Here is a 14,723-nt window from a genome sequence, read left to right on the forward strand (position 1 = left end):
TAAAAATGGTTTGGCTAAGTTTTCTGCTTGGTAACTGTAATTAAAGAGGATTGCTTGTCTTACTGAAGCAATAAAAGAAAATGTCTGCTCAGGAAATGGCCTCAAACTTGCAAAAATATGCAGTTCTGAATGAAAATTAAATAATAGTTTGGAAGAAATTAGCTTTATTCCAATTTCTACCTTTTGTATGCATCCTTCCACCTTCTTGAATCTTTGAATCACTTTGAAGTGCACCGACAGAACATTTTTCCAGAATATTCTATACCATCTTGTATGCTACATACTTTAGCATAAAAGCTACAATTCAAAAGCTGACTCTGCAGGGTAATGTCAGGCCAGGCTGCAGGTTTCCTAATTTGTGTGGATCCAGTATTTTCACTTCCCTATACGTAAGCTATTAAGGAACTGTTAACAAACATTTATGCACTAAAGCTGAAGAAGCAGCTGTAGGATCTCAAGCTACTCTGGCCTTGGTTTATACTAATTTTTTTATAAAAACAAGTTTGGCAAAAGTAGTGGTCTGATTAGTAATACTTCCATGACATTCCATTTATAAAAAGTTGTGAGGAAGGCTATATTTCTGCACATTCTAAACAGGCATGTCTGGATCTGGCTTTGGATCTAGTACTATACAAGGGCCCCAAGAACCCAGTGCAATTCTGTTGTGTGGATTTAACTCCAGACTTTTAGCCAAAGAGCTTGTTCTGATGGTGGTAAGTGTCAGCTTCAGATGCTGAAGGAAAACGTCATGACCATGCTGAAGCACACACGTGGCATAGACAAGATTTTCAGCCAAGGAAGACTAGGCAGAGAAAAGTAAAACTTTGCTTTTAAGCCATGCTTTGTGTCTTCCCAGGCTGTGACACTGGATTCTTTAATGTTCAGGAGTTTATGCAAATCCAACGATGTGTATTAAGACAGTATGAGGTATGTCCTCACTATTGTATAATGGGGCCCTATGTCTGATTTCAATAATCTAACCCAACCTGTGCAGTAGAATGCCTAGTATTACAGTCCTTCTGCTGTGAGCACCTTTACTCAATATCTTACTAGATGTCTTTTTGAGTGTATGCACTCAGATTTTGAGTTTATATTGTTTCATATTTAATACTAATTATATTACAGTTATGATGGATGTGTTTAATATATATTGTTGCATTGTTAACATTTTTCTTAAACTCTTTGAGTATGAAACTCAAATGTGGAATTTAAGCTGTGAGGTTCTTGGAATTTCCAAGAGCAATTAAATGTGACTACTTATTTGAAGCTGAAAGTAATGCCATAGAAAGTCTTTTGGCTAAGAATACAACAGATGTTGAATACAGAGGAGCGTTTCACTTGTCAGGCTAGCAGTAGACTAAGGAATCATCAGTAAGTATTGCTGACAAGAAGTTAGAATTTGAAAGCTTACTTTTCCAAAACTACTGCATAGAATTTCTCTCAAATATTTCTATAGAAAAACTTCATCTTTTCCTCATTTGAAATTTTATTCTATCCTATTATTTATCATTTTTACATTTCACATTTTCAAATTGTGTATATTTTCAGTTCTGAAGTATTGTATAGCTTATATAGTCTGAGTGCATGTTTATAATGAATTTTTTAAAATATTGAATATGCTACATTTTGTTACTTCTGAAGCTGTAAATAGTATCTGAGGTTTATATTTTTCAAATTTACCCAGCCACAGAATGAAATTACCACTTGTACATGGAAAAGGCTACTTCTTATACTATCTTTAATATCTAGCTTGTCAATGGTATCTAAACTGTGTTTTATTTATGCAAAGATTTTTCATATAATTAACAGCTATATGGTCATGGTGGACTCTGTTAGTCTACAGGGATAGTTTCAAGAAACTCTGTTATTAAATGTGACTAATTCCTTGAACATTTAATAGAGAACAATTCTGTAGTGATAGAGAGGTCAAATGGAGTTGCATCAGAGTATGTTCTCTGTTCTGTGATGCATTAGTGAGTAAAATGAGTTACCCTTGAGTGTTTTTTGGCCCATGCTACCAGCTGTAATCCAATTCAAAATATTTTTGTGGTCTCAGTTCAATATATTACTCAAAGGAAACTGAATTTTAGCAGATACTTTGGGAGCTTACTGCTTGCGGTTGTGGTAATATATTGGGAGTGGGGGGTGTGGCAGAAGTGGGAATGAATATTTCTTATGAGAAGTAATTATCTAGCGAAATAATTTAAATTCATATATTGATTTTGAAAATTAGAATTTGTTTGAAATCATTGTATATAAGTCGGTCGGTCTACTTTTTCTACAAAATTTAAATGTTTATGGATACATATTTGTGCATGTTTACTTAGCTACAAGTAGTTCTTAGCTAAGATTTTCAAAACCTCTTCTTACATATATTTTTTATTACGCTCTTGTATTCAGTTACATATTTCTCTGGCACTGCTAAAATTCATGTTCTGTCCTACCTTTGTGCATACTAGAGGCTTTCGTGGTCTTTGCTGATGACCAAAAGATGATGCTTTCTTTTCTGACCGCTGTAACACTAATTCTGAAAAAGCTCATTTAAATTCTGAATGAGACAGCACTCCTATTTTGCACATAAGCTATGGAGGGTATTGCAGGAGAAGGGAAGGGTTCTTTTTAAGATATCTCAGAATTTCTGGTTTAAGGTTTGTAGTACTCTTTGAGTACACTTTGTGTGTTATTTTTCTCTGACAAATTTTATTCACTAGACAAGATTTAAGAGTGAAAGAATATTTACGTAAAAACCTGGACTTAAAATACTTAAGTAGTGAGGAAATTAGAAAAAGCTACAGTATCAAAATAAAATTATATTTTAAAATAAATACAGTCTTGTTTTGGCAATTTCTGCCTTACTTTTGGAAGAAACTAAAATAATTTTAAATTACAGGCTTTCTTGGTTGAAGGTTAGATGCCTTTTGCTTTCCACCTGATCATGAGAAGGAAAAGGCAGAAGACAAATACTGCACTTCTTTCTGTGGCATCCAAGACTTGGAAATCCTTTGCTTTTTGTTTTTACTAATGAAAATTTACATTCCTGTTTTGTGTTATATCGGATGCTTTGATACCAGACGTGTTGAAGAGGTTTTCTTCCTTCCTTATCCTCAAGTTTTAATATTTCTACTATATGTTTTAATTAGTGCAGCCTCTTCCCTAAGTGATCCTGGAATTATGAAGTAGTTTAGTCCTTTTAATGGAACAGTTTCTAATTTAAGGGTTTTTTTTCAGAGGGGGAAACTTGTCAGATTTTTTACATTTTCTTATCTCTTTCCTGTCTCTAGCCATCAAGGACACTAGTTATGACGAGTATGTCTTCTGAGTAAGTATGGAATATTTTGACTCTTTAGCCAGCACACCATTTAAACTTGAATGTTGATAATCTTTTTATGCCTATACAAAATGAAATTTCTCTTTGGACATATGTTAAAATACTTTATTTCATTCTTTATTCTTGAAACACATACATACATGTGTATGTCATTGCTATGTGCAGTGTGTGTGTTTATGTTTGTGTTGCTATGGTGCAGACTGAAGTAGCTTTTACATATGTGAGCTCAACAGGGCTTCAGAGCAATAAAACTAAAAACTTAAGCATGTTTTGAATTTTTCTGAAGGAAGTATAAGAAGTAGTTTTTGTGTAGTGAATGGTTCTGACTTTCAGTCTGAGACTTAGCTTTTTCCCCATACATTTTAATTATTTCTGTTTAAAAAAAGTCATAATCTGAAACATTTTAAAATGTTTTCTGTCATACGAATAGTTGCTGAAGAAATAGTTAGCCACTTAGTTTCAAAACATTAGAAGCAGCTACCACTGCATATTTTGGGGGAGAGTTAATAATTTTCTGGCATGCTCTTATCATTCTCCTTAAAGTCTTACAGCATTAAGAACATCCAACAAAAACATAATTCCGTTTTTCATACTACACTTGCTTACAGTTTTTTCAATTATTTTTCAAAACTCAAGATATTTCTACTACCCACAAATCTGTTTCAAGTTTGAAGTAATTAAATCTTGACAGTTACATAGATACAAGTACTCAGAAACAGTACTCAGTGGCTATCCTTTCAGCAGTTATTTGTACGTGGTGGTCAATAGCTATTAATAAGTATACTAATATATATCAGAAACATAAAATGGAATTAATACTTTTCTTGTGTTCAGTGTAACTGGGTGCTAGTTACACCAAGACTACAAACTCACTTTGCAAGTCATGCAATACAAGATCACTGTGGAGGAGGGAAAGATAACAGCTATAGTGGAGATGGGAATATTGGAAAACAGAGGCTGTGATCCACCTAACAGAAGAGAACAAATCCTAGCAGAGCTGGGGAAAAAGTTCTTTTATTAAAATAGGTCTTTAATATATTATTTCTTTTATGTTGCTTGTATGGTGATTTTTCCCACTAGCCAATTACTATTTTATTAAATAATGATGTCTAGTGATAAAAATTGCTTTTCTTCAGAACTTTGTCATCAAGATTATGCTTTTGGCTGCCTACAGTTATGGGCATTCATCAACCCATAAATGGGTGAAGGGAAAGGGATTACTTCTGAAAGAACTAAAGAACAGAAAATAGTCCTCCAAAGTGTACAACCCAATAGCCAAGAGCCAATTTTACTACCCATTAGCTACGGCGTCAAAAGTTGTTCATCAGAATTTATGTTTAAAGATCATGCGTTCAGTGTTTTTATGGCGTTGTATTTTGAGATGATATTAAATGCTGCCCCTGGCTCACAGCCAGCAGTTACCTGTTTTTCTGAATCACCATTTTGCTGTAAATTTGCATCCAGCAATTTTTGCAGCCAACTGAAGTATAAACTAGTGAGTTTTCACTGTAATTTATGAGGTATTAGATTCAATTCTTGGACAACAGGACTTTTTCCTCTCAATGTAAGGAATTTTGTGTAGACACAAAGAGGAAGAAAAGCTTCGGATAGAGCATGGAAATGCATCCCCTGAGCATGCAGTCTAGGCCGGGGCAGCCTCTGTGGGTTGCAAAATTGCAAAATCGTTCCCTTGTAGGCTATGTCAAGTTAAAACTCATCAAATGAAAAGAAAACATTAATATTCCAGTAACATTCAAGGCAACACAGCCAAGGCTGGAATTCCCAGTAACCAGTGTCTGGAGTGAGGCAGTTGAGTCAGTGTTTTGATGATTTTTTTTTAAGTGTCTTCACATAAAGTGTGAAGTTAATTTGACTTAAGTGTGAAGTTAATTGTCTACACTTGTTTGCTGTTACTATTAATTTATTTGTTTGAATCTCCTTAAACAAATAGATTGTTGCATTCTCTGTGAATAATTATTTTGCAGATTTTGTTAGAGTTCCTCTAAATAGTGTCTGCTTTAGCTGGAGTATTTGGGGAGTTGCTGAGTTACTTTCCCTAGAGTGAAATATATTGAAAATAAAAGAAACCCCAGAGGCTTCTGGAGGTGTTCTGAGTGTGCTCGCATTATGTCAGTGATTAACTTAAATGTTTTACCTGAGAGGATCACCATTGTGATAGATGTGACAGTGTTCAAGGTTGCGCTTCATTGTTTTATCTCATATAGTATGCTGTGGACATTTCCAAGTCAGCCAAGGGGAGCAGAGAGGTCACCGGAAATGAGCTTTCATTTACAGACCTTTAATGATCATTTATAAAAATGATTTATAATAAAAATAATAAGAACTGTAACCTGTTCTCATGCAACAGCTTTTCTGCAGTGACAGCAAGATCTCACTGTTTTCATGGTAATATGAAGGTCTCTAGTGTAGCTATGTAGAGAATTCAAATTAGAATTCCAGTTGTAGGTGGCCATTCTGGATTTTATGTTTAATTGTAATTTTATTTACAATAAGTGAATTTTTAATGAACCATTGGCACAGATGTATAGGTAGGAAGCCAAAACTTTAGGACTTCTCTCTAAATTTAGACACAGCATTTTATTCAGATGCTGCAAGTCTGGTGCTTCCTAATGTCTAAATGTTTACATTTCTTGGTAATACTTTTTTGATAGTCCTACAGAAACAACCAAGAATGAATCTCTGTTGTACTAGGCATTCTACACAAACAATCCTAGACAATTCCTGACTCAAAGGCTTCTATTTAAACAGATAAGATAGATGTGGGGGGCAGAAGAGCTTTGATGTGCAAGTAGATATGACTGTATGATGACAGAAAAGGGTCTGTTTAGACTCTGTAGGAATGCTAATGAATTTAGGAGTAGCAAATGGGTAGGGGCTTAGTGAGAAAAGGATAAGAAATTATTAGTGAGGAAAGAGATGAGGAGAGTTTCAGTTAATTTGTATGTATGCTTTTATAATTATGCATATCCATTCAACTTTATATGAGGTTTTTTCCTTTTCTCCTTTTTAGGGAACAAAATACGGTAATCCAGGTGGTGAATAAACTCGGAGACTTTTTGCTCTCAGATGATGTATGTGAAACAACAAGTCATGTAGTTACAGGGAGTCCTCGTCGTACCTTGAATGTTATGCTGGGAATTGCTCGTGGGTGTTGGATTGTTTCTTATGAATGGGTAAGGAATAATTTTTAAATTTACTACAGAATAAATTAAACTTCTTTTTTATAGTTGAAATATCAACCATGTAACAATGTTTGTGTCCATGTTATGTACAGTCATGCAATGTTCAAATATTCAGGTTTTCCTAGAGGAAATTTGCCTGTGTGAAGCTCTGTTACCGTGACTTACAGTCTTCCAGTATGTAATCTAACCAAACTATTCCTGTATTGTGCTTCACTATATATTTTAGAAATGACTGAAGTCTCATCTCATGGATGAGAAACTCATGTCACATTATTTTTGAACATATTAAAGGCATCGAGACGATAGTTGAATTCATCCCAAAAGCCTCTCAAAGTGTCTTCCACTGAGGTCACCGCTGCCTTGATTCTGCTTTTGAGGTCATCCAGATTAGTCACTAATGTTGGCACCAAAAACACGGTCTTGTCTCAGGGTGTATTGTCTGGGGACCTTGGGGTCCATTTTTTAGAAACACCCTGTATTTCTACTATGTTCTGAAACACCTATTATGTTCAGCATCAGTAAAAATGGAGGGGAATTATTAGATATTTTGCTGCATAGTTGGGAAACCGTAAAATAGAAATAAATAAGGAAAGCTATTTGTAGATGAGTAGTTCGGAGACTTTGTAATTTACAGAAATTGTTCCCAGATGTCCAGATCAAATAAGCAGTGTATGGCCTCAGAATTTCTTGTGGATTACCACAGAAAGTTACCAGACTGTTACTGTAAAGCAAAAGAATCATGAATTGCCATGCTGAGTCTGGCTGGGATGGAGTTAATTTTCTTCATCATAGCCTGTATGCTGCTTTGGTTTTGACTGGTGAAACAGTGTTGATAACCCACCAGTGTTTTTAGCTATTGCTAAACACTGCTTGCACAGCCTTAAGGTGTTTTGTTTCTCAGTCCGCCCTCCCAGTGACCGGGCTGGGGGTCCACAGGAAGTTGTGAGGGGACACAGCTGGGACAGCTGACCCCAACTGACTAAAGAGATTTTCTGTATAGTAGGACATCATGATCAGCTATAAAACTGGGCAGGAATTTTTCCAAAGCAGCCATTTCTTGGAGAGTAGGCATCGACCTACTGGTGGGAATAATTACTATTAAATCACTTGAGGTATTTTTTAAGCTTTATTTTTTGCCTCTTCACCTATTAACGGTCTTTATTTTAACCTACAAGGTGTTTGGGTTTTGTTTGTTTGTTTTTAATGTTTCTTTTGTTTTGTTTTTGCTTTTGCCTATCTAATTGTTTTCTCCATCTTCCTGGGAGTGAGCAGTGACTACATGGGGAGTTACCTGTCAGCCCAGGGTTAAGCCACTTCAACTGCTCCCTGTGATAATAGATGTTAACCACTCAATTTAACATTGCTGATGACAGTTTTTCAGCTTTCCTCATGTTTCCAGAGTTATAAAACATATCTGTGGAATTTATATGGAAATAGCCATTCATCTTTTACAGAAAAGAGCTGTAGGATACCTTTTATTTTTTTTTTTTGTTTCCTTTCTCTTATGAATACTTTAAAATTTGGTTGTTGGGCTGAAAACAAAATCAACTACTGCTGCCTTTTTGTTTTCAAGATGTCTGGTGGGGGTGGGGGTTGAACTAGACAGTCTCCAAAGGTCCATTTCAGGCTTGACTTTTCTGGGAGTCTATGAATGAAATACATTGAAGTATCTGTGCCACATTTAGCTTTGTATGGAGTTCTAAACATTAATAACATGTTTGCTAGAAGTTACTTTCTCATAACACTGGAATCAGGCCTGAAAGCTGTGTATTTCCTTAAGAAAAAAAATCAAATAACTAAAAATGCAGATAGCTACTATAAAAATCCAGTAGAGTACTTTCCTATCTTTGTACCTAAGGCAATATTTGGATAATCAGTATTCTGGCAATTGGTGTCCTGGGATTTCATTGCTTGTATTATGCACTGTACTTCTATGAATGAATCCACGGTGAAAATATTAACACATGCCAGTAGCGACTAGTAGCAATGCCAAATTTCTTCCTGCTGTCTTATGGGCTACCTTTTAGACTCATCACGGGACCATCTTTGTGCCTCATATAATACCAGTAAGTTAACTGGAAGGGTTCCAAAGATTAGTTTGTTCCTGTAAATGTTATTAGACCTAATGCTGAAGTTATATTAACTCAGTTTTTGAGCTGCTGTTGAGACAATGTTCTGGACTTACTAGGAGAGCTACATGAGAAGAAACTATAAAAAAAACTTCAGAATTCAGTTCTCCAAATGACAAGTTTGTTCAGTCCTTAGTATCTGCTTATCTGTCAATATTGCTAATTTTAATTTCTTAGACCTGTGCTTAAACCTTTCACTGAGGCTGTGAACAACTCTGTTTATAAATGTCAAGTAATTAAATAACTTCACTGAAATCTTGCTTTGAACTTTTTAAAAAACAGTTTCTTAGTCTGGTTAAATATAGGCATCTTATCACATAAGAGCGTTTTTGTCTTATTTCTAATTGTGTCATAGTCATAATTTTGCCGTCTGTTTACCCAAAGTAGTTGTTGAATACTTTAACCAGGAAAGAGGAAACCGAAGCCTTTCTTAGCCATCAGGAGGAATTCTGTAGAAAATGAGTCAGGAGAATTTCATTTAAGCAAAATCATATTTTCATTTTATTAATGCTAAAATATTGAATCTTTTAATGCCTTTCTATACTGTATTCAATCCTACCATAATACTATAATTGGTAAATATAATTAAAAAAAAAAAAAAAGTACCATAGTACTAATAGAACTATAATCGGTAAAATACTTCAAATTGGATATTTCAAAGAATCAGTCTCTTTGGAGAAATCACTGGTACTTTTTAAACAAGGCATTAATCTTGAGTACTGATGATTGTCTTTGGGAAGATGTTTCTCAACATTTTAAGCAGCTGAAATATTTTTTACTGTTGCCTTTTTTCATGGAACATGGGGAGACAACCTAGGCCACAGTATTTTTTTCTCTTCTGAGAAAAACTTAAAGTTGTCTTTTTAAAGATGGATGTTAGAGAAATATATTTATCATTAGGCACTTAATCTTCATAGCAGTCCTTTTTGCATATATTTCAAGATAAGTGTTCAAGTACAATATAAATACCATATGATCATTCAGGGTATTAGCTGGATGAGTAAGAGGCCTTAAATAACAACTAGGCATATGGTATTTTCAGACTCCTGAGAACTTGATGTTCAACATAAATTTTCCTATATTGTGTTAATAAAAGAACATAACTGGTATGATAAATGAAGGAAAACTTCACACCACATTTAACCTTATAGCCATATAATCTGCAGGATGCTTGCTGGAGCTCAATACCTGAATTAGATAAAATAGTCTATACTTGAGGACAAAGTAACAAAAGATTAATCTATGTGAATCTGGAGTACAAAGTGAAAAGAAGATATTTTTTAAGACTAAAAGATGTCCACAGAAAAGCCATCTTTTCCCATTCTTGTCTTTCCTCCCTATTTCCTCCTTTCTTATGTTCTTCATGACCATTCTTCTGACATTCAATGCATACTTAATATCTCAGTGTTATCAGCTGTATTGTCCTAACTTTCAATATACCTATGCGGCATTCATGCTTGGTCTGAACTGCTTTATCATTACATTTTAAGTTAAATCTTTTTTTGTAACTGCACATTTGAGAACTTTAGCTCATCTCAGTATAAACACTTTTATGTTCTGAAGTATTTCAGGTTTTCTTGATCCTCTTTCACATTCTAAGGAACTGTTGAATATGAGGATATTACTGACTCAACAAGAAAAATTACTCAAGAATAATATTGCATATCAGAACTTGTTTTTGTCTTACTTGATTTTGAAGCATTTTTTAGTGTTGCCGTGAAAAGATAGAGGTTGAAAATTTTCCTATATCAAAATTAGAAGCAAGCGTTCAGTAACAGAATGGAGAACTCTTGCCTTTGTGTTCATGAAAACTGAATGTTTTAGTGAATGATAACCTAATTATTTACTGCAGGACCTGCTCATGAACTCTGTAACCAATTTTCTTTTTATCTAGAAAAGTAGATACGGTGCCTTTGTACTCAATTCCAGAGCCATGATAGACAAGCTTTAATCCATCTTTTGTTAAGATAAACAAAATTCGTTTCTAAACAAAATTCTGTAAATAGTACAAGGATGTATAGAGGTTGTTACTGTAAAATTGGCCTGGAAGATGAAATGGGATTACTTAATCACAACTAATCTTTTGAGTTTATGTTTTAATCCATTTGAGTTGTTTGCCAGTTACTCTTGGTACAAACATCATTTTGGTTCTATAAGGACATGATGTACATATTATACGGCATTGTACATCTGTTCCTGCTCAAGATTATTTACAAAGAAATTATTTTCATGCAGCATGTCTCTAAGAATTGTATTAGAAGTTACAATGTTCTTGGTTCAGTTAATTTATACTGTGATTAAAAGAGAAATGACTTGGATTAGGAAGTTTCTTTTATTTGCAATAAATATACACAGCTATAAGTATAAAGCTAACAGATTTCAATATCCTTATTGTACATTGTAAAAAGTAGTTGTAAAAAATATACACAGGTACCACCTTAAAATTTAGAACTCAAATCCTAAGTTGCAGTTTTAACTGTATGTTTTTAAGACATTAGGATACTTTTCTTGACTTAACACAGCAATGTGTTACTACATTTTGAATATTTTTTGAAGGTCATTGATTTATTCATGTGATTAACTCTTATTTTTAGGTTTGGTATGATATAATGACTATAGAAATTATTTTCTCTTTTTGTACAGCTGTTGCATTTTCAAAAATTTGATGGTGTGTATTCTAAAAGTAAACATAATATTCTTTGGAGTTTTGTAATGAAGTTCAACAATAAGTTTGAAGATGTGCTGCTTTTCATTACAAACAAAAAATACTGTTCACTTCCAACAGCATGCAAAATTGGACATCTCCCATTGCGCCCTCCCCCCCCCGCCCCTTCCCAAGCAAAACATCACTTGCCACATCACACAAAACACCAGCTTTTGTAGTAGTTCATATTCGAGGTTGCTGGTTCCCCTGAAATTCATCAAACATAAGCTACTTTGGACTGAAGAATATAGAACTTGGTTTTATAACAAGATTACTTTCTAAATTCAGTTTACAGTTTGTTGCTTATAGCAACAGAATTAGGGCAAAAGTGCCCTTTACAGAAAGTTATTTTTCTACATACAATTAAACCATTTTATAAGATATACATTACTAGTTTATAGATAAGTCTGTTCAGCTTAGAATCTTGTTTACCTAGTGAGCCGTAAAGGATAACTTTATGATGCTTGATATCTATTATGCCAATTTTTGTCTAAGGGGAACATGTCATAGCACTGCTTCCCAAATTTTAGGAGGCAAAGTATTATAATTTTAATAAAAAGTAAAAATATATGGATTTGTATGGCATCTCCTTCCAAAAGAAAAAAAATACAGAATATCTCAGTTAATTGTGAACGAAGCATGGGAATAATTTAACGCACCAATGAAATTCATCGTGTTCTAAGGTTGACAATGGTTTAATGGTGCATGGCTGTGCTAACAGTAAGAAACAGACATTTGAAATGACTAGAGAACCATTTAGGGAAAATGTGACTGCCAGAGATAGAATTGTCCTAAGCACAGGGATTTACTTTCTAATAAATTCCATATATCTAATTTTGAGGGTATACACACACTTTTTGTTCACATAATTCTACCTGTTGCTATAGGAGCAGCAAGGTATTGGAGAGTTGCTGTGGGTTTTGAGGTTGCGTGTATGAATCGTGCTGTGTCTCACTAGTGAGTAACAATGCTTTTTTTTTTTACTCATATTTAAGGCTTGCCAAATGACAACTATAGGAAGGATGTTGCAAAGCTCAAATATCTGTAAAAGGGGAAAGTTGCTGAATTGTGTGACAGTGGACAAACTTGGCAAAGAACTTACCGGTTTCTTACTTATATGAGAAGCTTCATGGCTCAGCTCACATTGATGAAGCCAATGAGGAAAATAAATCCCTCTTCCTTCGCGTTGTGCTTCAAATTTAAACTAAATAGTAATTAGAAGGAAAACACCCTTTATAGAGCTGAAGGGCAGAGCCCTGGTAGGAACTTCAGTCTTGTTTCATTTTCTCCTAAAGATGCCGGCTTTACCAGTAGAGGAATAGTCTCTGAACACTCTTTGTGAGGCTTTTAATATTATAGTCTGCCAGATGCAACTTATAAATTGTTTTCACAGAATCACAGAATCGACTGGGTTGGAAAAGACCTCAGAGATCATCGAGTCCAACCCTTGGTCCAACTCTAGTCCGTTTACTAGATCATGGCACTAAGTGCCATGTCCAATCTCAGTTTAAAAACCTCCAGGGACGGTGAGACCACCACCTCCCTGGGCAGCCATTCCAATGCCTGACCACTCTCTCTGTAAATAATTTCTTTCTAATATCCAGCCTAAATTTCCCCTGGCAGAGTTTAAGCCCATGCCCCCTTGTCCTATTGCTAACTGCCTGGGAGAAGAGACCAATCCCCACCTGGCTATAACTTCCCTTCAGGTAGTTATAGAGTTATAGAGAGTGATGAGGTTTTGAAGACTGGTTTAGAAAATCAACCCAGGAAAAAATGTTGAATAGAATATTTTGGGGAAAATTTTACAACAACAACAAGAAAAGTGTATTTCAGAAACTGAAAACATAACCACTTCCAGTAGTGGATAAAAATAATAATAATTCAACTACTATATTAATTTGCCCATCTTATCAGTAGAGAATAATTTCTGTGACAACCAGAGGAAATATTTTAATATAGCCTCAGTTTTCAATATGTAAACATGAGTAGTCTCTGAGGAGTTAAAGTGAACCATTGTGTGATGACCCTGCTGGGAACAGAAGACTGAAACTTGTCCAAAGTGGTCTCCAAGGTTCACATCAATCCAGTGCTTCAGAGCCCAGTTGAACATAAATTATCACGTTAATCTATGCAGTCAGGACTCTGCACTGTTAGCAGCTATTTTTGTGATCTAGAATATGCAGTTGACAGAAGAGGATACCAGTGAATTAAACAGAGTTTTTCTTCTTTGCAGGCTGATTCACATGCGGATTATGTACAATAGGGGCTTAATAGGGGCTGATACTGGTCCAATATTGTTCAACATTTTCATTTATGGTCTGGATAATGGAACAAAGTCTACCCTCAACAAGTTTGCAGATGTTACAAAACTGATGAGTGCCTACCCACACCAGATGGGTATTCCCATTCAGAGAGAGCTTGACAGGCTGGAGAAATGGGCCAACAGGAACCTTCTGAAATTCAGTAACGAACCAAATCAAGAGAACAGAACTTATGTAGCAGACTCCCCTTTTCAAATCTTTACTCCAGTTTTATGTATTGTGATGCAAAAGGCTCACTCTTCTAATATCCTCAGAAGGTTTTGAAATTTAACATAGCTATGCATAGAAATATAACTTGGGTATTTTAATAGTTTGTTTCAGCTGTAAAATTTGTACCTGATTGCTTGATTTTTTTTTTTTTTTTCACAGAATCATTTGGTTTGGGTAAATTAAACATAGAACCAACTAATGTAACTTCATTGTTATTTCTAATTACACATTCAAAGAGTTTGCTATTTTAGAAATTATAAGAGTTCTACTTACCACTTAACTTGTTCTAGGTTCTTTGGTCTTTGGAATTGGGCCATTGGATCTCAGAGGAACCATATGAACTTTCATCCACCTTTCCTGCAGCTCCTGTAAGTTTAATGGCCCTTTAAGCTTGTGAACTTTCTTTTATGTGCAAAGTGACTGGCCTTCTAAATAGCTTTTGTGACCTAGAAGGCCTACAAGCACAAGTATTTTTTTAAAGCGAATACTTCAAGGAGTTATTTTCTCCACCCACTACTTTTTGAAGTGTATGCAAAAACTTTGGTATACATGGAAAATGCAAAAAATTGATTCACCAATTAACATCTGAATAAACTAGCTTCTTATGTGAGTATAAATGTCCTTTATTTTGTTTCTGGCATATTTAATTTCTATCTGTGCTTGCATATAAACTGGAGAGGCATGTTGTTGCCTAATGGAAAAATGTGTCAGGTCATAGACTCAATATTTTCACTCCAGAAATGACTGTGGCACTGGATAATTATTATGGGCTTCTAAAACTACTAAGTAGGTAAAATGAAGCATTTTTTCTGCCCTTTAATGATACTT

General features: G+C 34.8%; 1 protein-coding gene across 4 annotated transcripts in view; it reads left to right on the forward strand.

Moving 5' to 3' along the window:
• The window catches only part of MCPH1 (microcephalin 1), a 126,893-nt gene that overhangs the window by 31,040 nt on the left and 81,130 nt on the right, over positions 1-14,723 (forward strand). For 3 of the 4 annotated variants that reach the window (XR_010471152.1, XM_065056059.1, XM_065056060.1), the window contains 3 exons: positions 3,282-3,319; positions 6,360-6,522; positions 14,186-14,263. Coding sequence is in view for 3 of the 4 variants with exons in the window: in XM_065056059.1 (XP_064912131.1) it covers positions 3,282-3,319; positions 6,360-6,522; positions 14,186-14,263 (279 nt within the window). In the remaining variant the exon portion in view is untranslated. Of the gene's footprint in view, positions 1-3,281; positions 3,320-6,359; positions 6,523-12,251; positions 12,322-14,185; positions 14,513-14,723 lie in introns of those variants that run through there. The other variant, XM_065056061.1, reaches the window with a different exon arrangement.

The sequence above is a fragment of the Columba livia genome, chromosome 3 (genome assembly GCF_036013475.1).
Source record: "Columba livia isolate bColLiv1 breed racing homer chromosome 3, bColLiv1.pat.W.v2, whole genome shotgun sequence".
NCBI lineage: Eukaryota > Metazoa > Chordata > Aves > Columbiformes > Columbidae > Columba > Columba livia.